Consider the following 23,840-nt stretch of genomic DNA (forward strand, 5'->3'; position numbering starts at 1 on the left):
TAAGTAAAATATATAACAAGAGCATTAAAGCAAGGCCTTATAAAAATATTTATTTACAAAGACAGAATAAAATATATTTACATTCATGACAACAATAAACAAACAGTTTGGAGTCCAGCGATATAGTAATATGTGTGTGCTAGTCTTGATTTTCTGCCAGTTTTCTGATTTCCTCCAGCAGTTCAGAGAAAGATGGCCGACCATCAGGCTTCTGCACCACCACCGAAGAAGAAAAGGAGACGTAATAGTAGATGAACAGAAGAAGAGGAGAAAGATGTCATGCATTTCTTTATAAAAGGTGTAGAAACATGGTACAGTCAAAATATTAAAATACAAAATGTTTAATACCTCATGCCAGCAGCGGTACATGATGGCGTACAGTGGTTGTGAAGCACGTTGTGGTCGGTACAGCCGGATCCCCCTGGTGATGTCAGTAACTACGTCCACATTTGATCGGTTTTCAAATGGAGTCCGACCCTCAGAGAATATTTCCCACATTACCACACCTGGAGAAAAATAGCCACATATATGTAATACTAGACACATATTACATACATATACACACATATACACACACATATATATATATATATATATACATATATATACACACACACACACACACACGCACACACACACACACACACACACACACACACACACACACACACACACACACGTAGAGAGAGAGAGATTGGGAAGAAAAAGAGAAGCTGCAATCTATTTTAAGCTACAACTACTCAGGAGCTATACACTTGGTGTATTTGGCCTGTGTTTCCTCACCATAGGACCAGATGTCAGACTTGCTGCTGTATTTACTGTAGTGGAGAACTTCAGGAGGAGACCACTTCACTGGGAACTTGGCACCAATTGAACTGGTGTACTGATTGTCTAGAACGTATCTGGAAAACATAGTTGAAGAATTTAAATATAACCAGAGAACAGGTGGCAGGAGTAGTTATTCACCATGCTTTAGATTCTATAGGTAGTCTTCATAACAAATGTGGTTAAAATAAAAAAGAACATACCTGGTCATTCCAAAGTCGCTGACTTTCACCACATTGTGCTCACTAACCAGACAATTCCTGGCTGCCTGGATATGGAAAAGAAACATTATAAACCAAATATTCAGCTGGAACAGATTACCAACTAGGCTGTGTGGCAAAGAGATTTATCTTTTACAGTGGCTTGCAAAAGTATTCGGCCCCCTTGAACTTTTCCACATTTTGTCACATTACAGCCACAAACATGAATCAATTTTATTGGAATTCCATGTGAAAGACCAACACAAAGTGGTGTACATGTGAGAAGTGGAACGAAAATCATACATGATTCCAAACATTTTTTTACAAATAAATAACTGCAAAGTGGGGTGTGCGTAATTATTCAGCCCCCTCTGGTCTGAGCAGTCAGTTGTCCATAGACATTGCCTGATGAGTGCTAATGACTAAATAGAGTGCACCTGTGTGTAATCTAATGTCAGTACAAATACAGCTGCTCTGTGACGGCCTCAGAGGTTGTCTAAGAGAATATTGGGAGCAACAACACCATGAAGTCCAAAGAACACAGCAGACAGGTCAGGGATGAAGTTATTGAGATTTCCCAAGCCTTGAACATCCCACGGAGCACTGTTCAAGCGATCATTCAGAAATGGAAGGAGTACGGCACAACTGTAAACCTACCAAGACAAGGCCGTCCACCTAAACTCACAGGCCGAACAAGGAGAGCACTGATCAGAAGAGCAGCCAAGACGCCCATGGTGACTCTGGACGAGCTGCAGAGATCTACAACTCAGGTGGGGGAATCTGTCCATAGGACAACTATTAGTCGTGCACTGCACAAAGTTGGCCTTTATGGAAGAGTTGCAAGAAGAAAGCCATTGTTAACAGAAAACCATAAGAAGTCCCGTTTGCAGTTTGCCACAAGCCATGTGGGGACACAGCAAACATGTGGAAGAAGGTGCTCTGGTCAGATGAGACCAAAATGGAACTTTTTGGCCAAAATGCAAAACGCTATGTGTGGCAGAAAACTAACACTGCACATCACTCTGAACACACCATCCCCACTGTCAAATATGGTGGTGGCAGCATCATGCTCTGGGGGTGCTTCTCTTCAGCAGGGACAGGGAAGCTGGTCAGAGTTGATGGGAAAATAGATGGAGCCAAATACAGGGCAGTCTTGGAAGAAAACCTCTTGAAGTCTGCAAAAGACTTGAGACTGGGGCGGAGGTTCACCTTCCAGCAGGACAACAACCCTAAACATAAAGCCAGGGCAACAATGCAATGGTTTAAAACAAAACTCATCCATGTGTTAGAATGGCCCAGTCAAAGTCCAGATCTAAATCCAATCGAGAATCTGTGGCAAGATCTGAAAACTGCTGTTCACAAACGCTGTCCATCTAATCTGACTGAGCTGGAGCTGTTTTGCAAAGAAGAATGGGCAAGAATTTCAGTCTCTAGATGTGCAAAGCTGGTAGAGACAGACCCTTAAAGACTGGCAGCTGTAATTGCAGCAAAAGGTGGTTCTACAAAGTATTGACTCAGGGGGCTGAATAATTACACACACCCCACTTTTCAGTTATTTATTTGTAAAAAATATTTGGAATCATGTATGATTTTTGTTCCACTTCTCACGTGTACACCACTTTGTGTTGGTCTTTCACGTGGAATTCCAATAAAATTGATTCATGTTTGTGGCTGTAATGTGACAAAATGTGGAAAAGTTCAAGGGGGCCGAATACTTTTGTAAGCCACTGTATGTTTGAGCATTTTAGTTATTTTAATCTTTGGGTTGAGCAGCACAAGTTTTGAAATTTATTTTTTGAATCTCGTCCTTCTTCTGTTTTAGCCGACCAATCACACATTTTAGTATTTTATATTTTATTTTACCTAAATTTAGTTATTATTTATTTATAATTTCTAGTTAATCTCTCTTGAAGAGATAGATACTTAAATATTATACTCTTATAAATGCACCATGGGATCTTGGGATATTTTGGTACACTGAATACTGTGTATATTGTTATATTGACAATAAAGACCTTGAATCTGAATCTGAAGATGTCAAAGATGCATTATACAGGAGTCTGTATTCATTAACAGGTTCAAATCTTACAAAAAATATACCATGATTTCATAGACTGTTACTCATGTTATATAGAATTACTGTGTTGGCTCACCAGGTCTCTGTGGATGAAACTATGTCCCTCCAGGTAATCCATCCCTTCACACACATCCTGGCACATAGACAAAAGCCACGACTCCGGTAGAGTTCTGCTCCTTTGCCGCAGGAAGTTCAGCAGGCAGCCATTCTCCATGAACTCAGCTACGATCAGCAGGGGGCGCTGCTGCAAACAAACGCCATACAGCTGTACAAGCTTCGGGTGGCACAACCTCCTAAAAGAGAGATCAGTCACAAAATGATTTTAAGGAGCTCTTTAATTGCTCTTCCTTTTCCCACATCCGGATCATCCCGACATCCTTACATCATGACTTTGGCCTCCTCGATAAAGTCCTCTTCATACATGGCTCCCTCCCTGATGGCCTTGATGGCCACTCTTTGCTGTCCCCTCCACTTGCCAAACCTCACCACGCCAAACTGACCGCTACCCAGCTCCTTCATGAAGGTCAGCTCACTGGGATTGATCTCCCACTTTTCTAGAAGAAAAAACACAAGAACAAGATAAAGTGAGTAAAGACAAGAGTGAGGTCATCTCAAAACTTCTTGCTCTATGAGACCTAAAAACCAACCATTATATAAGAAACAGAATAAATACAAGTTGGGAATTTCATGTGCTTTTCATGAAAACTGCTAATTCTTAAAAACAAAAAACAAAAAAAAAAACTTTAGTTATATTATTTAGTTAAATACTTAGATGCTTTTAAATGTTTCTAACTTTGGATTCACTTTCCTATTGCTTATAATGATTACATTTATTCAAAAATAATTCAAAAATAAAGAACACACCCACATTTAGTCTATGATAATAATATAATTGCAATATGCCACAGGAAATGTTAAGATGAGATAACCTTTATTAGTCGCATGCATGGGAAATAAAAGAGGAACAAATCCTGATATAAAATAACACATCATCTACAAACAGACATTATATTCTAATCTGTATCTTTTTTCAAATCAGGCTACAAAAATGAAAGATACTTTCAGCTATTTTCAAAATGAAAGATATTTTCATTTTTGTGTTCACTCATTTAGTTTGCTATATATTAGATGTAGCTCTGGTCATATCTGCTTGCTTCTCATTCCTGTTCTTGTTAAGGAGGCATTTGCATACATTTACAGGTGTGGGGAAACGCCCGCTTGGCATTTCCTCATTTTAAAGTCCTGATCATGTCACACATGACATCATCAGGTCAAACCAAGTGGAGGGGTTTCTTTTTCCAGAGAGATGCTTCCTTTTGTTTGTGTTCATGTTTAAAGGGATTTGTTGAATGTTTTTCCTTTTGTTAATACTGCCATTTAGTTGTGTAAATGTGCATATTAGAAGTGAGTTGAGGTTTTGTGTTTTTAGATAATCTGTGTAGAGTTTTAGATCCCTCAGTTGAGTGAGTGGTACTGGCTGGGCAATTGGAGGGAAATTGATGGCCCTATTTAAAGCCAGTCTCTACCAGATGCAGGAGAGAGGAGAGGTGAGCTGTGTCACCAGAGCCATGTTATGTTGAGTTTTGTTAAATGAATCGATTTTGGGGGAAGTTTTGTTAAGTTATACATTAAATTAAGTTCACTGCAAATAAATTGCTCACCTTGGAAACCCAAAATGTCTGCATAGTCTGCTTCCCTACCACCTTCCTTGACGTTCGAGTCTGACTACTTCACAAATTAGGTCATACAGTTTCTGAATGACCTAATTCTGTCCACATTTTAAAACTTGACTGCTAGCCAGTGAAGCAATTTGATAGAAAGAAGTTTGCGTTTAAGCTGCTAATTACAGCTGTTTATATATTTCCACTGTTATGTGGAAATATATTACTTTACAGAGGTTGAAGATCCAGTTTCAGCAAGCTGTCAAAGTTCATCATATTCTTTTAGTAAGAAGAACAACTTTATTCATTGACTGATCATTCCACTTTAACCTTAGCTTTCATCAGGGTGATGAAGGCTACAGGCCAAGCACTAAAGGTTACAAGGGCAAAATGTGTTAAAGCCCCCCAAAATTGTTGAAATTCTGTTGGCGCTTCAGTATCTTTAGACATTTGATCTTCTACATGACTAAAGAGCCAATATAGATAGAAACATAGATATAAACATAAGTATCTTAACTGCAAATCATGCAAAGCTACTCTAGCCCAGTCCCAGAATAAAAAATGTGTGAGTTAGGAAATGAGTATAATAGAAAACCGTTTCAATAGCTCAGTAAGAACTATAGCTGACGTGTTTCTCCATCTCTAAATTTAGCAGGTATTTTTGACTAATACTAGAGAGGATCTGTAAGTGTTTATATACACATACCTGAGCTGAATCCTGCCGTGGCAGGGACACACCTTCCCATTGGTCCGACTGGATATCGCAACCTGGCCACTAGTCCTGCACAAAACACGCAAACAAACATATCAACTGCAGTAATGAATGGAAAACTGACAGTGTTGTTTTTACAAATACCATGTGCTTAATTACCTGCTGCATTGTGTTCATGGTAGTGTATAACCTCAGGTATGGAGCTGAAAATGTGTTTTTCAGCTAAGTAGTATTGCTCATTGTCAGTTATTTTAATCTGGTAATGCCTGACATCTCCGCTGGAACTAAAGACAAAGAAACAGAAGAATTGATCAGTTTGTAGGTTAAGATGTGCTTTGTTTGTGATTTTAATTCAGTGTATTTTTTGTCTTTGTCAGACAGGCTAAGATTTAACCCTTCAGGTTACATGAATCACCTTATTGTTTTGGTGTAAACAGAGACGGTGTAGACTCCCTTTCGACTAGACTCCCGGACCACAAATCCCCCCTCTTTGTCCTGGAAGAAAACAAGAAATAAACATTATTTATTTGAATAATCGTTAATCACTTTTTAAAATAACATAATGTGTCTCAATTTGGATTCTTCTTTTAGTTCACTTTTTGTGCTGTGAAAAAACAACATTTGTAATGTTAAACTATTTAACATTGAATTATCCAGTAATTACTGCGGTACAGACAGCTCAGGATATTTTTGCTACAGTTTTAAAGAGCAAAGTTTTAGTTTTGTTTTATCAGGCTGGTACTTGTCATGCACAGGTTATCACATGTACGTATCTTCGAAGACAGTTTACTAACCAAACTTGCCATCATTAGCTGATAATGTGATGCTCCGCCCTCTTGACCAAATATGGTCATGGTTATCTCCAACACTCTAAAGATTACATTTCAAAATTTCGCTAATATAATACTGAGTGTGTGCATAAAAGCATCCAATTTGAGTCTGGTCTAAAATAATCAACCAGTACAGCTTTTCACATTTGATAAGCTAAAAACAAAACAAACAAACAAAAACATTTTTCCAGGAAACAACAATTATCTAAGTAGTAGTATTTTTAAACACTGCTCAAAAACACTGACTAGAGAGGGGTAAAAACTTCAGTGCATGGTTGATGTACCTCATATTCATTGATTCGGGCCATGTCAGCATACATGAACGCTTCACTGCTAAACCATTGTTTTTGCTCGGCTTAGAGCACATTTAAATAGGTGCATAAATACCTCTTGTCTTAGCAGCTGCTCTGCTTCTGTCCTAGTGATGTTCTTGCAATACCACCTACAGGATGGACAACGAGAATTTAAAGGATTGTTTTTGTGATTCTAAAATGACTAAAAACAAAAGCAAAAGTCAAAAATATGGTAAAACTTACGGGTTTGCCTCGATTTTGTTTTTCTCTGTCACATAGTTACTGGGGATGAAGCCTTTATTTCTGATGGAAACAGAGTAGGAAGAAAAAGCACTGATAATCTAGAATCTTTAAGATGTTTAAGAATTTAAAAAAAAATAGTTCTAGATTGAAAAATTGATTTACATTTCAAAATGAAAATTTGTGGGGTGTATTTCATACACTATGAAATATTTTTATCTATACTATATGTTATTAAAAATAAACAAACATATTTTTGTGTCCAGAAAACTTCACATTCCTATAACAAAGCAATATTTATTTGTTTTACTGATCAAGCACAATCCCACCAATAATTGCTCTATGATATCTTATATGAGCAGTAATATTGCTCAAAATACTCTTGCTGTAACAACCACAAACACTGAAATTTAAATTGAAAGTACCCATGCTTGTCCTGCGCCCGCCACCACAGCTGGTCTTGCTTGTGCAGTATGATGTACTCCTCCCCCTGTGGTCACAACACAAAAGATTAACAAATCTCTGCAGTTTATTTTTGTGTTTCTATTTGTTTGCATGTGTGTGTATACCTGTTTGAGTGTGAGGTCAGTGTCTTCCTTGGCGGTGAAGTCGTACATGGCCACGACACTCAAGAGGCCCTCACCTTCACCGTCCTCACCCTCGGGAGGGGGGAGGGGGAGCTTTCTCCTTGACCTCTCGACCTGTAACTGAGACAAAAAGTAAAGATTAATTCATAGAAATGAATGAAACATTGAAACACACAGAAGCAAACCCATTTGACCTACCCGGGTGGGTTGTCCTGAATACCGCCGGTTTGGGAAACAAAGGGAGGTTCTGCTCTCCAGCTCCACACGAGTGCTGAACTCCCTGGAATCAACCAATCAATCAGTGAGTCTATATGCCACATATGTTTTTTTGTTTTTACCCAAACTGATTCAGTTCACTTCGGTTTCATTTATATAGCACCAAATCAAAACAATAGTTGCCATGTGGTGCTTTATATTTTAAGGCAAGGACCCTGCAATAAAACCAGCAGAGTCGCCTCCTGGTGACCATTTTAAAAATTCAGGTTTGAGGCAGCCTTTATTTCACATGCCTCGGTCTGTGTGTCAGTCTGTGTTAGCACTGTTTTATTTTGAAAGTCTTGAGTCTCATGTGCTTGGGTTTAATTCTACTTCCCCTGCCTTGTTATTCTGTTTTTGGTGCCAGCTGCACTCCCACCTCCTGTTCTTCCCATCATTTCTTTTTTAAATCAGTTATAACTTAATGTTTTGATCAGTATCTATAAAATGAACGAGCTCCTTGTTTTTTTTTACGTTTGTTTTGGACTCTTTAAATGCCCACCTGGTCTGAACAGCACAGCAGCAGCAGATGATCGACCGGATAGAGTGATCTAAAGAAAGGAACAAACAAGGAAAGAGTTGACTTAGTGAACAAATTGTAAACATAATGAAACTTTCAATATGTTCATTTATTTTTATGGAGTGTCATATTTAAAGGAAAAAACTGAATCATGAAGCATAAGCAGATGGTTCCATACAGGCACTGTGGGGTGAAATGAGCTATTTATAAAAGTTTCCCAGGGCTCTATTCCTGGCACACTTTTATGTTCAAATATACCTCTTCCTCTAAGTCAAAACAAAACCATATTCCTCTAAAAATAGTAGGGTGGAAAAAGAATGGGAAAAGCAGCCAATGTCCAAAGAAAATCTCTGAGAGACCTTCAGAAAGTCTAGAGAGCTATTGCCTGAGTCCACTTAAAAATAAAATGACAACACAGGTTTACATTCACATTTGCTGATTGACTTTCAATGTAATTTTCCATTTCTGTTCACTCACGACTAAGACACGCACAACGAGATTTAGAGATATCTCATATTTCATGCGGTTTAAAGACTGAGTCGCCAACGCTGACAGGCTTTTAGGGGTGTTTGGATGACGTTTGAGGCCCAGTTACATAAAATACACTGATCTCTGTGTTGATGAGGAGAGGTCTATGACATACTTATCTGTCTAAGTGATATTGGAGCACTTCAGACTGTCTGTCACAGATATGGTGTAGACATGATAATTACGTCAACTTTATTTTTGTTGCTTAAACTTGAGAGTTGAATGACTTTGAAAAAGTTTTATTGCTAGCAGAAGCTTTAGTCAAAAACACTGCTCATCTTAGCGTGTCGTCTGCATGCAGACATCCGTAAAAGCAGCGACGGAAATTGTGGCCAATGGCTTTCATTTGATGGCCGTGATGCTCTCAGTGCAATACGTTGCATGAAGGTGATTGTAAGAGTAAGTGCAGGATGTGATCACACTGTCAGTTCGCACGGTCAGACAATCAAAGAAGAGAGAGAGAGAGAAGATGTTATGGCAGGGCTCTCTTTACAAAGAAGAGTGCATTAGTGAGAGCTCAGTGTTGCTAAAAACCACAGAGCCAGAGTTAGTGGAAAAAGAACAGTGTGGTCAGATGAGTCATCTTTCACCAAAATTTGCAATAAGTGAACAAGCGCACATGAGGGGAACACATTAAAGGGCCGAATGCTGGACCCCTGGATTTTGCACCCCTATGTGTGGTGTCCACACATAGGGGTGCACATAGAGGTCAGATTACAACACAAGTTGATGCATCAATGTATGGTCTCAATGGTTTCTATTACTCTCTGCAGTTTAAAAGAACCAGAAACATTGATTGATGAATGGATGACTCTCCTTCCACCTCAACCTGAATTAAGTACAACACTGAAATGCTTCTTTATTTTATTTATTTTTAATTTGTGGTCATATACTAAATATACTGCTACAAATATATACTGCTACTCAGTTTCTGGCAGTCCACTCTGCGCTCTTTATGATGTCACACAGAGTAAATATCCCTAATATGGCTGTGGTGGTTGCAGAGGCAACCAATCAGAATAAAGCTTTATTGAAGGGGAAGGAGCTAAAAAGCTTGTTTCACACACAGGATGACCTGAGAGGAATCACCAAGGCCCAGTTTAAGATAAATAAGGATAATTTAGAATTTTTAATGATGCAAAGTTACTGTAGTGCAGGGGTGTCAAACTCCATGCCTCAACGGCTGGTGTCCTGCAAGTTTTAGATGTGTGCTTGATCCAACACAGCTGATTTAAATGGTTAGATTACCTCTTCAACGTGTCTTAAGGTTCCCCAGAGACCTAATCACTTGATTCAGGTGTGTTTACCCAGGGTGATATCTAAAACCTGCAGGACACTGACACTTGATGCCTGGAGTTGGACACTCCTGCTCTAGTGGAATCCAGTATTGCAAATCCAGAGTTCAAAGCAACCACAATGGTCAATTTTTATAAATATACTAATACAATAAGAAACTTCGATGGGGCTCCTTCAGGATCAGGACTTTCGGACCTTTGGTTTTCCATTCCAGGTGAGTGTTTCATCTCTCGACCGCTGGTTCATTCGTGCTGCCAGATGCTCCTGATGTGCAGTCAGTTTCTTCAGCCAGTGGGTCTGAATCATGTCAGGGCCTGGTGCTGTCCAACTCTCTTTCCTGGGTGCCTGCCACGGTGATGGTTACTAGATCCTGTTCAGGAAGGTTGTTCTCATATTCTTCCCCTGCCACTAAGAGTACACCTGGATGGTTCAGTGGAGAACTGCTGATTTATTGCCCTGCCTCTACCTTTACAATTAGGTGAATTCTTTGCTTGGAGGTTTCCAAAGCCTCAGGCACGGGCAGGTTGCTGTACTTCTTAGGCGCCCCTTTCGTCATCAGACTTCTGCAGGTACAAAAACTGGCTTGATATTTTTGCTTCTAGTGTCCTTTAAGGTGGGTACTGCTCCTTGTGACTGTTTGTCGTATAGCCAAGCATTGACAGTCACAGTAGAGAGTGTCCATAATGAGGCATTCACATCTTCTACTAGACTTTCATAGGGTATTTCACATAGTCTTTAGAGTTAACCACAGAGGGTCGACGTTTCTCTCTCTCTCTCTCTCTCTCTCTCTCTCTCTCTCTCTCTCTCTCTCTCTCTCTCTCTCTCTCTCTCTCTCTCTCTCTCTCTGTACTAAAATTAAATAAAACTAAAGGTTAATTAAATAATTAGAATTTTTATTTCAAACGGAACAGATTAGAGTTTTGCCTCCAGACGCAGCTTCCTCTGTAGCTTTGGTCATCTCTTGATATTAAGTTCAAATACATGTTAATTTTCTCTCTGTGGTTTTGTGTAGGAGGTCTTTGTCAGGAAGTGGAGTTTCCTGTGAGCCTGTGTGCGCATGCCTGCATGTGTGTGTGTGTTTATGTGGGCCAGCAGACAGGTGTGTCTGTGTGTGATGGCTGCATTCCTTCCTGTGCAACTTTATGTGTTTGAGAGAACAAAAAAAACACTCAAAGGCAAAATGCTCAAAGTGTCACATGATTTTAACTGTAACTGCCAAATGCATCTATGGCATGTCCCATCATGCTTTGCATGTGCCATGGGAATTATGAACTCTTCTGGTGGTTTTTGGTGAACCAACACCCTAATAACAACCAGTCTCCGAGGTTTCTATCAGCTGGGGCCCTAAAAACCTCAACTTTTGGATAAATAAAAGTTACATTTTATTAACTGATTTGTGTTTATATGTATTTATTCTGAAACTTTTTTTACTTTTAATTTTTCCTCCCACTGGTGCACAATGTCATAATTACAAAGTACAGTTTTAAATCCTAAATCCTGTTTACTTTTTTGTAGGTTGTTATGTTTTAAAGTATGATCAGGCTACTGGGAGTGGATGAAGGATCTGCCCAGCCCAGCAGCCACCGCCAGTCTAAATCTCATTGGACTGGCAGTCAAATCTAATTTAGGATGTGGTCCCAGCTGGTGAATATTTATTTAAAAGTTTACCTGTAAAGAAAAAGTAGGATGTGGGACAGCTTTGGACGAGGGCTGCAGTCAAATAGCCCAAAAAAATGACCTCTTCTATATCTGATCACCCAATGGAAAATGTCACAAGGTCGAGGAAAGGTGTGAAGGAGAATCAGCTAGGAAAAGAGAAGCTCGGTGATCAGAGAAACAGACAGCTTTTAAACGCAACTCCTCAACAGTGTGATCATTTATGTAGCTGACATATTTCTTCAGGATCATAAAATGCTTATCTCGGACTATTTATCGGTGAAATCATGTCACTTCCTTACCAACATTGTAATGATAGATAAACAGGAATAAATGGGCTGTAAGGTGAAAGGAAGTGTTTGCCATACTGTGTATAGTTGCCTATCCTGTCCCCTCATATTTTCACTTCCTACTGGAGAGGTGATCCAGTGTAACCTCTACCTATTCAGGCAATACAGCAGCTGTTAAACTGTGGATTCAGCTCAGAGGTCATCCAAATGACTGTGGCTGTGAATAATTAATGGATCCAAACAGTTCTCTGCTCCACTAACTGGACGTTCAGCTGAAAACTTTCTGTTTCAGGCATGGTTACAGAGAATCCACCTGCTGGTACCACAGGACCTGCATTCATTTTATATTTTTGCCCCTTACTGCATCATAGTAGATATTAACCGAATGTTTTCTAATTGTTTATCATTATGACTCATGGGATGAAATCATCTCTTTTCTTTTCATAAGAAATGTTTCAGTGTTTCCTCTAAGCTATTCACCTTTCCTGAGTATTGAAAGAGATGAAACAGCTCTTAATATGGCCATCATGCAGATACTTCTGTTTCAAGTCACTTAGTTAGGAAGTTCCCTAAAGCAAACTGACTCTTTGACTATAACCTCTGTGTCAACCTGGTTAGTAAGTCATCCGTTGAGGTTATTGGCTTTCATTAGATGAAAGCAGTCATCAGATGCGTCCTTGTGTTTGCTTTGGCCGCTAGCAGATTGCTAAAGTCATCCATTGACTGCACAAAAAAGGCAACTTGTCTGCAAACACCTGCCAACCTCTTGCCGATCAGTAAAAGCAAAACTCTAAAAGGTTTACAAAGTGTTACAATATGAAACTCTGTTATGAGTTATCATTGCAATCAACACATTTCAAGTGTTTCTATGAAGGCAAACAATGTCCAGTTTGTCTCAGATTGTGTTGAGTTTCACTACTGCTTGGTAATTTGTTGAAGAGTGTTTGCAGACAAACTGGCATCTTACTTGCAAACTAAGGATGACCACAGCAACCTGCTAGCAACCACAATAAATGTACAGGGAGTGCAGAAATATTAGGCAAATGAGTATTTTGTCCACATCATCCTCTACATGCATGTTGTCTTACTCCAAGCTGTATAGGCTCGAAAGCCTACTACCAATTAAGCATATTAGGTGATGTGGATCTCTGTAATGAGAAGGGGTGTGGTCTAATGACTTCAACACCCTATATCAGGTGTGCATAATTATTAGGCAACGTCCTTTCCTTTGGCAAAATGGGTCAAAAGAAGGACTTGACGGGCTCAGAAAAGTCAAAAATAGTGAGATATCTTGCAGAGAGATGCAGCCTTCTCCAAATTGCAAAGCTTCTGAAGCGTGATCATCGAACAATCAAGCGTTTCATTCAAAATAGTCAACAGGGTCGCAAGAAGTGTGTGGAAAAACCAAGGCGCAAAATAACTGCCCATGAACTGAGAAAAGTCAAGCGTGCAGCTGCCAAGATGCCACTTGCCACCAGTTTGGCCATATTTCAGAGCTGCAACATCACTGGAGTGCCCAAAAGCACAAGGTGTGCAATACTCAGAGACATGGCCAAGGTAAGAAAGGCTGAAAGACGACCACCACTGAACAAGACACACAAGCTGAAACGTCAAGACTGGGCCAAGAAATATCTCAAGACTGGTTTTTCTAAGGTTTTATGGACTGATGAAATGAGAGTGAGTCTTGATGGGCCAGATGGATGGGCCCGTGGCTGGATTGGTAAAGGGCAGAGAGCTCCAGTCCGACTCAGACGCCAGCAAGGTGGAGGTGGAGTACTGGTTTGGGCTGGTATCATCAAAGATGAGCTTGTGGGGCCTTTTTGGGTTGAGGATGGAGTCAAGCTCAACTCCCAGTCCTACTGCCAGTTTCTGGAAGACACCTTCTTCAAGCAGTGGTACAGGAAGAAGTCTGCATCCTTCAAGAAAAACATGATTTTCATGCAGGACAATGCTCCATCACATGCGTCCAAGTACTCCACAGCGTGGCTGGCAAGAAAGGGTATAAAAGAAGAAAAACTAATGACATGGCCACCTTGTTCACCTGATCTGAACCCCATTGAGAACCTGTGGTCCATCATCAAATGTGAGATTTACAAGGAGGGAAAACAGTACACCTCTCTGAACAGTGTCTGGGAGGCTGTGGTTGCTGCTGCACGCAATGTTGATGGTGAACAGATCAAAACACTGACAGAATCCATGGATGGCAGGCTTTTGAGTGTCCTTGCAAAGAAAGGTGGCTATGGTCGCTGATTCGTTTTTGTTTTGTTTTTGAATGTCAGAAATGTATATTTGTGAATGTGGAGATGTTATATTGGTTTCACTGGTAAAAATAAATAATTGAAATGGGTATATATTTGTTTTTTGTTAAGTTGCCTAATAATTATGCACAGTAATAGTCACCTGCACACACAGATATCCCCCTAAAATAGCTAAAACTAAAAACAAACTAAAAACTACTTCCAAAAACATTCAGCTTTGATATTAATGAGTTTTTTGGGTTCATTGAGAACATGGTTGTTGTTCAATAATAAAATTATTCCTCAAAAATACAACTTGCCTAATAATTCTGCACTCCCTGTATTGATGACCTTGGTGTAGTAAACCTCTTTGCAGCCAGTTTCACCTAGAGACTTGCAGCAACTTCCCGTAGCTGGTCAGGGAACACACAGTTTTATTGAGGTATCTGTTATTGCCAGGGGGTCTAAGAGGGGTGTAATCGTCAGAAAAAAACACAGAAGCCATATCCGTGAATTCTCAGATTTCTAAGATTTGTATAACTGATGCTAAATGCATTGTGCATTGCCAGGATTATGTTTTTAAATGGGCTGGCATGGGTCATACATTCAGGTACTGCATTCTTTTTCTTTCTTTACTGCTTTACCAAGTGGTAAAATAAGCACTTAGATTCTAAATAAAAGTCATAATTGTCCTTTAAAAGTAACAGTTAAAGGTTTCAGAGTGTATATAGAGTACCTGAAGTGAAAGCTGTGGATTTTAGTTGACACTTTTTGGGCTTCTGATTCCTGTTTTCTGTGGTTAGCCTGAGGATATTAACTATAATATTTCCTTTGGGGTGAAAAATGAAGCCAACACTGAAGTTGGCGTCATAAGGCTGGTTGCAGACTTCTATTTTAGAATGCTGAAAAGAAACACGTTCATGGCCTGCTATGAAGTAAGTCCCTCTTTTCATAACAGCTTTTCGTTTTTGTAACTTTACTGGTAAGGCCTAAAATTATTCTTTAACAGAGATGCTGTTGGTTGCTTAGCATGCGGACACAGGCAGCTGTAGCTGCTAGCTCTCCGCTAGGCCTCTCCTCTGCTAAACTGGAATTGCAAACTTGTTCTGAAGTGAAAGTCTAATCAGTCTCAGCTGCAAAACAGTGCATAAAGCAAATATTAGCAAATAAATATGCTAACACAATTTATTAAGATGGTGAGCATGGTAAACGTTAATTGACAGCAAATTAGCATTACTTTTGTCAACATGAGACTAACATATAGGAGAAACCTGAACTAGCTCTACTTGGTTTCTGCTCAGATTTAAAGGCCAGTATGAGTGTACCTTCCTGTCTGGGTAACTGCACCTTTGTGCCATGTGAGAAACAGAACTGAAACTTTACATTAGCAAGCAAAACACTCCTTTCTGCTCAGCAAACCAGAGGTGTTAGTTTGCATACAGGTGTCTCTGCCTCTGCTTAGCTTTCGGTCGACATTTTCACATTGTCCTTAGCTCAAGGGTTTATGCATAATAAATGTGGAAAAAGTTTCAGGCCAAAAACATGGTTTAACGGTTTAACAGCAGATGCTTCAGGCTAAAAAATACACTTTTTTTGGATGTGCATACAGATTTTCTCTTCTTTTATTTTTAAACACGTAAACTAAGCCACACTGTTTTCGTGTTGTCGTGTTTGTTTGGTTTTTTGGGGGGTCAAATCAGTGGCTCTCAGGTAAAAGTGCAGGTAAAAGCTAAACTAAGTTAAATTAATTTAAATTATGGAGGGAAATTACTTCATTTGGTTAAAACTCAAGCTTTACTGTTAAGGACTACAAAAAAACTGTCAGGTAGGCTGCAGAAGAGGGAAACCAGAAACAGTCAGAAAACTAAGACAACTAAGCAACAAATGAGAACAAGACCTGAAATTCATCCCAGCTCAGACTTTTTTGAGATTCTAATTTTTTAAAGAAGGAACATTCAAGTGAGTCACTTCAGACGGTACGAACGTGAGCTACATAACTGTGGCGTTGTGCCATTAGCAAGAATTAAAGTAAAACTCGTGTAAAGCTAGTCTAGTGCAGCCTAAGAAGAAAACTTTGGAGCGGACACCCCTGAACATGGCATTGAAAGATTATAAAGAGCCACAGTTGAGTCTTTGTTGTATTTTGTCATGTGATGAAGTGACATTTCAAGCCAAACTGCCATTTTGGTGTCCCCTTTAACTGCCTGACTGCCACAGCTTCAGAGATCAAGAAACATCAAAAACTTTCAGAAGACGTTCATAACCTTGAAGTTACTTCAGGTACAAAGTGACGGGAACCTATGGTGGTATTAAGCCCGGCCGTTTGTTAGATGACGTTTTAATGGTCTCGGGTTCATTTCACGCTGCATACTAACGCCGCACATTTTACTCACATTTTCTCCTTTAACGCTGAGTAACTCATTCTTATCAGTGCAAATGTTGGCTTTTTTGTTAGTTTGCTGCAACCTGCTCCAATATCAAAAGAAGAAATAAGCAAGGTTTGTACGTATGTTCGTAAATTACTTACTTGAGTGAATCATGACTGTCTGTTTCTTTTGTCTTCCACCTCTGCTTTTTTGTCTCCCTCCTTCTCCTGCTTTGACTCTTCTTCTATCTCCTCATCAGCGCCACTTATTCTTCTTCAGTTCTTTTTAGGTCAGCTCGGTTCAATCTCTTTCTGCAACCATCGGTGCGGAGCTGATAGGACGCCACAGGTGGGAAACCATCGAATAATTGAGCGACAAGGGTGCAGAGACAGATTGAGGTAGAAAGAAAGACGGAGACACAGGCAGGCAGGTGGGTGGAGGAAGTAGAGTAGGTGAAGAAGAGAAGGCAAAAGAAAGCAGATATGGGCACAAAAAAGAAGAGGAGGATAGTTGCCTTGCTGCTGTTGACGATTTTTTGAGTCAGCTTTTGGACACATGAATCAAGATTTAAATGTCTGAATGCAGAGCATTTATATTTACAGTGTTTACAGAGAGAGAGCGGGCGAAAGAGAGTGGGAGAAAGATGAAGACAAAGATACAGAAAGGAAGTGAAAGAATGACGTGAATGAAACCACAAAGCATCCGTCTATGTGAATATCTCCAGGAAGAGTGCGCGCACACACACACACACACACACACACACTGAGGCTCATAATGCAAAAACAGGGCTCATATTTTATCCTCCGCTTAGCTGCTATGACCGTCAGAGCCAGTTTAAAATCTGGTCCTTTGACTCCAGCTGCTCTTTTTATTTTTGTTATTTCTTTAGCAAAGATTTTTTTAAAGGAATGTTTTAACAGAAATGTTTGACCATGTGTTACTCACACAGATTTTCTATTTGCCCCTGATTGACCTCATTCAGGCTTCAGCTCAGCCACAGCTCCACCCTTTTTTCATAATTGTTGGCCACATCTGGTCCACAGAAGATTCACCTGTCCTGTAAATGAACTGTACCAGAGGTAGCGTAATTGTGAGCTATCCAAATGCTGTCTAGGGAGCTCAGAGTACAAGGTCACTGTATGTGATTAGAGGATCATAAAGTCATAAATTCTTTCTGTGACTTGAAAGTGTCCCATCCAGTCATTCCTTTAGTGTAAAATAAATGCATATAAAAATATTTCATGGGGTACAGGTTCATCCAGTGTAAAGTAGTTAACTGTAAGAGTTTTGTTTCAGACTGAATAGTTTTAGCACCGGGGTAATATCGTCCAAAACTGTAATTTCCTCCTAAGAAAGGTCAGATGCCTTGTTAGAGTACTTTCACCTTTTCTTTTACCTGGTCTATAAAGGTTAGGGCCACATCCCGTATCTTCTTCATAATTCCTGTTTCTAGCCTCCGTGTGATTGGCTGAGTGAGATAGATCAAAGATATAGCAGAGCTGCTAAAATTAGTTCAGCAAACTCAAAACGATGAGGTACACACACAGCTGACCAACACCTACATATTGTGGTCACTCCTTAATCTTATTCACAACTGAGGATAGCTGCAGCAGGACTGTATGGGTCATGATAAAAGGAGTAGAGTGTCAAAGCAAAACTCTCAATTTACTGCTCGATCTACGTCTCTACCCTCACCTACAGTCACGAGCTCTCGTAATGACCAAAAGAATGAGGCTGTGAATATGAGCAGCAGTGACTAGGAAGTCTCCTGGATTAAGTTTTTTTGGGCATGTCATACATGAAGAAGGCCCCGGGGCAGATGGGAGACATTTTTTCTCAGTAATTCAGGACTTTAAGGTCTTGAGTGTGTTACGTCCCTCTGCAGCCCCTAATCTCCTCAATGTTTTTAGCCGGTGCTAATTGATAAAAGCATACCTGAGGCAAGCTTCCCGGAAGCTCACTAGTCTTTGCCTCGGTGGCACCAGCCATTTTAGCCAACCTGCTATGCTAAGATAAAACCTCTTCTCACTACCACTCTGGTATTCGTCTCCTTTTTTATGTTGCGGCTTTTGAGCCGGGCCGTAACAGGGTGTATGAAACAAATTGAGCTAGACTGGTCTAGATTCATGAAAATATTGCCCCCCTCATCCAAGAGAATTAGTCACTTCTAAAACTCCAGGTATTTAAACCTCTAATGGGAAAGCTCTTGGAGGTGGTGCTGATGATCACTGACCTTTTATTAATGATGTGTTTCATCATATCAGCCAAAGTATAAACAAAACAAAACCCAAAAAAAGGTGTGATCATTGCCACTGTGCGTAAAACCACTGTGAGAACCATCGTGTGACCAGGTTAGGTCACCTGATGCTAAATGAAAGCAGAGGTTGAAACACCTGGTAAGACAACCCAAGACAGCTTTGTACTACAGATGGTTGATAGCTGGTGACATAATCCACCACCTCTGTTCAACGTTCATCTGAACGTAACATTTTCAGTGGGAGAAACATCTCGTCACTCATATAAGTGACTTCTTCTGTCTCAGCTGACTGTTTGTGTTCTTGGTCCAAAATGTGAAGACTGGCCTCGTCAAAGAGAGGAGAAAGGGCACTCTTGATTGCCACTCTCACCTTGCCTGGGGTGACCTGAAGAGTTTCACATGGGAACACAACGGTTTTCCTGAGGGCTCACAATTCATTAACAACAGGGAGCACCACCAACACAGCCTGTCCATACTTTGTACTCAGGTAGGCGCTACAGGAGTCTGAAAGTCTGACATTTTTAAATAAAAGCAGGCTTTCATCTGCAGAAAGCAACCATTAGGAAGAGGTTCATTGAGATAACCAGATGGTGGCTCTTATTCTCCAGTCTACTACTGAAGCATGAAAGAAGAAGAAGAAGATGACACGATTTAAAGAGTTCCAGTCAAGGCTCAAGTGATGGGAAACCCCCTGTTTTTTTTCTCTTTCGTGAAGGCTTGAGTCATGTTTAAGTGACACGTTTCACGCATATCATCATTTTTCCTGAAGTATGTTAGTTTATGTTGAACCCAGTCAAGTGTAAAACCTTATTTTTCATATTTCTGCTTTTATTCAACTGCAGTTTAAAAATATGTAATATAGTAGTTCACTGTTAGACTGATCATTAAATGGTTAAACAGTGGTAACTTGCACACTGACACTTTCCCATTACTTTTTTTTCTTTTTGCCTGTCCTGTTCGGTACTTTAGCATCAGAATTGTTGTCTGAAGGCCAGGAAAGATGCGCAACGGACTGATTTTCTCAAGTGGAGAAAATATGCCAATGCCAAATTTTTTCACTTGATTAATCTATATTATCATTGTTTATTTATTTTATTTTATTTTATTTTATTTTATTTTAAGAAATTACAAATTGGACAGACAATTAGAAAGAAAGAAAGAAAGAAAGAAAGAAAGAAAGAAAGAAAGAAAGAAAGAAAGAAAGAAAGAAAGAAAGAAAACAGAGGGGAAGGGGGCAGTAAAAGAAGACACTGAGAAAAAAAAGGAGAAAACAAACAAGAGAACAACACAATATAGAGACAACAACCTAGATACGTGTAAGTAAAAGTAAATACTAAATATTGAATGTTATTGAGCAGCACGCAGGTCCGACAGTGTACAATATGCTTTAATGTAGCAGCCAAGGAAGATATAGTTTGTGTCTGTAAGCACTCACGTGTACACCTGTGTGCGTGAGCGCTTAAGTTCAAAAGGTTTCTTCATGCAACGATCTCCTTTGTTATTTTCTTTTTCAGCAAATCTGTGGTAGCGATCACTGTCCAGCTTTATCCAAGATTTAACAACTGGACAAATGGCCTCGTGTTCATCTTTGGAATATTTTGGGTATAAAGAGAAATTCATGGTCGACATCATGCCTGCAACCTGTCCATTCCTGTAAAACAAAGCCCAAATAGTCATTCTTCCACCATCATTTGATATGCTGTGTTTGGTTTTCTCCAACACACTGCTGTGCATTACAGCCAAACTTTTTAATAAGAAGCTTTCTCCCGGTAACCTTTCCTATCAGTGTACTTGGACTGTAGAGTCTTCGGTATATATATCTTACAATCAGAGATGGGCTTACTGTAATCCGATTACTTTTTTCAAGTAACGAGTAAAGTAAGGGATTACTATTGCAAAAACGGTAATTAGATTACCGTTACTTTCCCGCAGGAACGCTGCGTTCCTGCGTTACTAAAACCGTGAATTTTTTTGCGAGAATGTCTCACGACAGTGACGTAAGCGAGTGCGACGTTCGTGACAACAGCTGTGTGCAGATCAACAATGGATAATATATCAAGTGCGGGAGAGAGTATGAGCGTGCAGCGTTTAACGCTTGGAAGTACTGACCTTACTTTGAGTTTGATTCCATAAAAAGTGACAAAACATTAGTGTCCGTTGTGCGTGGGAAGAAAACTTCTTTTTACAGCGAAAAACTCCCTAAACTTCCAAGCAAGCACAGAGTGCGCTACCACGTAATGGGAAATTCAGAGTAATTAGTTACTGATTACTTGACCAACACTGCTTACAATAACATCACCTTCAGTGCATCCTGTGTTGGACATGTGCCGTTTTAGCTCTTTATGAGACTCTTGTGGTCACAGCAAACGCTGGTTTCCTGAGATATTAGGGAAATCACCTCCCTCTGATCTCAGATAGAGCAAAGAGCAGAAAAGAAACAATGTTTAAGGGCATTTTACAGCATTTGGCTATGTTTAATATGAGCATCCACAGTATGTGTAATAACAGAAAATGAGCAAAAGCGGAGAAAGTCAACTTAGCAATTTTCCAAAATATTTGCCCTTATAAATGCTTCCACCTTCAAAGGTGGTCTAACTTTTGAAAATGTCTTTTCAAAAGTGAGTTTTAGAAAATATATTCACAGAGAGCTGTCGTCACTCTTTACAGGATCCAAAGACTTTCCAAAACCAACCCTCCAACACAGCAGCACAAGCAGCATTAAATATTTTCCACTCAGCTATCAGTCGTGTGGTGTAACACCCCTCCCACAGTTTGAAAGGAAGTCACAGCCCACTCTAACTGATAACAGCAAAACATGTAAGGGTTACCCTTTTAATCACCTGAGCTTACCAGGGTACATGGCACTGTGCAGATTTCTCTTTTCCTTTTAAACAAACAACCTTTATTTGTCACATACACAATCATACAGACTACAACATGTAGTGAAATGCTTGGTGTCCGAGCTGCAGACAGGCTGCAGACGTAGCCGTGCCATGGAGACGTTTCCTCTCCACCACAAGACATTTGTCATGTGTGGTCTTCCTCCTTGTCAAAAATGTTCAGTTTGAAGAAAGACCATATTTTAAAAAGAACAAAAAATTAAAAATACACAAGAATATCTAGTAAAGTAATCCAGATTTTGTTTATCCATCTGTCCATCCCAAACTCCTCCATGCTCTGCCTTTGAGACACTGTAGGTGACTTATATTCCTATTTTAAATTGACCTAGAGGACATTTCTGGGGCATTTGCTGAAACTGAAGGTCTTTTGGAAAACCTAACTTTGTTTTGCTGATTATGAGCAACACTTTTCACTTTTAACAGTTTTCCCAAATATGACTCCGACCTCTGGTACAATATGTTGACAGAGATTCAAATCTAAACAAGAAACAAAAAAGAACATTATGCGTCTGATGTTTGATTATCAATCATCAGGTGTTGAGTGGCACAACAACACTGAAAAGACCTGTGATCCATAACAATCCTTTCTCTGTTCTCAGTCTTTCGCTGCTGCTTCTACTTTTTTTTTAGTAAAGATAAAAATGGTTCAAAGTGCCTGCCATGAAGAGTATACCCACAGGAAGTGTTGTGCCTCCACAGTCTAATAAAAGAAATGAAACCAGCAGCATGAAAAAAGTAAAACTGTGAAATGTGTTAGAAAGTTTACGTCAACAATGAAATAAAGTAAGACAGGTCATTAGTCTGAAAAAACTCAAGGCTCAATCCTGCACTCCTGCCAGCTGTTCATGAGCGAACTCGATTAAAGCTTAAAGTACTTATGAGAACCCGAGCCTTAAAAATTATGCATTAATCTTAAACACAGGCTTAAAAACTCTGCGATAGTCCCTGGGAAGATGATTTATGTGTGTGTGTGTGTCCTTATCACCGTGTTGGATGCAACACATAAGTATAAATCCCTTGTGAAGTTTACCTAGTGTATATCAAGCCAAATGTTATAGTTTAATATAAGATATCTATCCGCTCTAGTCAGTTCATCATGGCAGGGTAAACCGTTCATATATGCGTATTAAAAAAAAGTTTAATTTGATTCAATTTCCTCTATATACACACACACACCTACGCATATCTATTTTTGTGTTTTTATTTTGGACTCTACTGGGGTAGTTCAAAATCATTGTTATTTATCGTATACTCGACCTTGGTGCAGCCTGTCAAATTCACCCTCATCTGCATCAAACATCTGTTTCAGTTCCTCTTTCCTTAAGATAATATCTTCACAATTGGCTGCCCTTTACAAACAGAAGGTTTGATAAGCAGGTGGGTGGAGCTTCTCTTACAGAGATTATCATGTTTCTCAAGAAGCACAAACCGATCAGCCAAGGAGCAGCCGTTGGCTTGCGATGTAAACTACATAAGAGGCTGATGCCATTGCTAGCATTCGTGACTGAGCATGGGTTTAATTGCATTGTGGTTGTGTCCTAGTGTTTCATGTGGTGCCAGTGACAATAGAAACAAGTACAATTACGAGACTTTTTCTCTTTATTCACCGCTCTGCTTATCTGACAGCTGTGCGTCCTTATATTAAAGCTATGGCTGGCGTTGTGTCACCATAGACGGTACTGATTGATGGTGCTGAGCAGGCTAGTTGCCGAGTGCAGCGTGAAATTTCCATGGAGATGCATCGCAGGTTAAGCTGCAGGTTTTGTCACAGCATTTCAAAAGGGGTGTGTGTTTAGGTATAGGGTTTGTGGAAGGTTTAACACAGAAGAATAAACCCCCTGTAAGTTTGTGCCCATCAAAGAGAAAGAGGTCAGCAATGTGTGAGAACATTTGACTGGTCAAATTAGTCTGACAACACACTAGGAAATATTTCATAGTTGATGGTGCTCGTTAATCTGAAAACTCCTCTCTGCCCACTGCTTTTATGGAAAGTTGCACACAAATTTTAAAACGTGTAATGTCTGACAGGACAGCCAAGCTAACACTAAATGACTTTGAAGGTAGGAAGGGTCCAGTGAAAATCATTTTTCAAGGTGCATTTTCTTTACAT

At 39.7% G+C, this 23,840-nt stretch overlaps 1 protein-coding gene across 1 annotated transcript; it reads right to left on the minus strand.

Moving 5' to 3' along the window:
• Positions 1–34: 34 nt before the first annotated feature.
• On the minus strand, positions 35–17,292 carry txk (TXK tyrosine kinase). Its single transcript, XM_040002845.1, has 16 exons — positions 16,735–17,292; positions 8,183–8,231; positions 7,624–7,705; positions 7,408–7,545; positions 7,264–7,328; positions 6,842–6,901; positions 6,693–6,747; positions 5,891–5,970; positions 5,635–5,759; positions 5,470–5,544; positions 3,485–3,656; positions 3,179–3,395; positions 1,029–1,093; positions 784–902; positions 349–506; positions 35–211 (listed from the first exon to the last, which is right to left on the minus strand). The coding sequence occupies exons 1-16, from the start codon at positions 16,745–16,747 to the stop codon at positions 140–142; spliced, it is 1,545 nt and encodes a 514-aa protein (XP_039858779.1). The 5' UTR covers positions 16,748–17,292; the 3' UTR covers positions 35–139.
• Positions 17,293–23,840: the final 6,548 nt, after the last annotated feature.

The sequence above is a fragment of the Simochromis diagramma genome, unplaced genomic scaffold (genome assembly GCF_900408965.1).
Source record: "Simochromis diagramma unplaced genomic scaffold, fSimDia1.1 OVJJ01000457.1, whole genome shotgun sequence".
Classification (NCBI taxonomy): Eukaryota; Metazoa; Chordata; class Actinopteri; order Cichliformes; family Cichlidae; genus Simochromis; species Simochromis diagramma.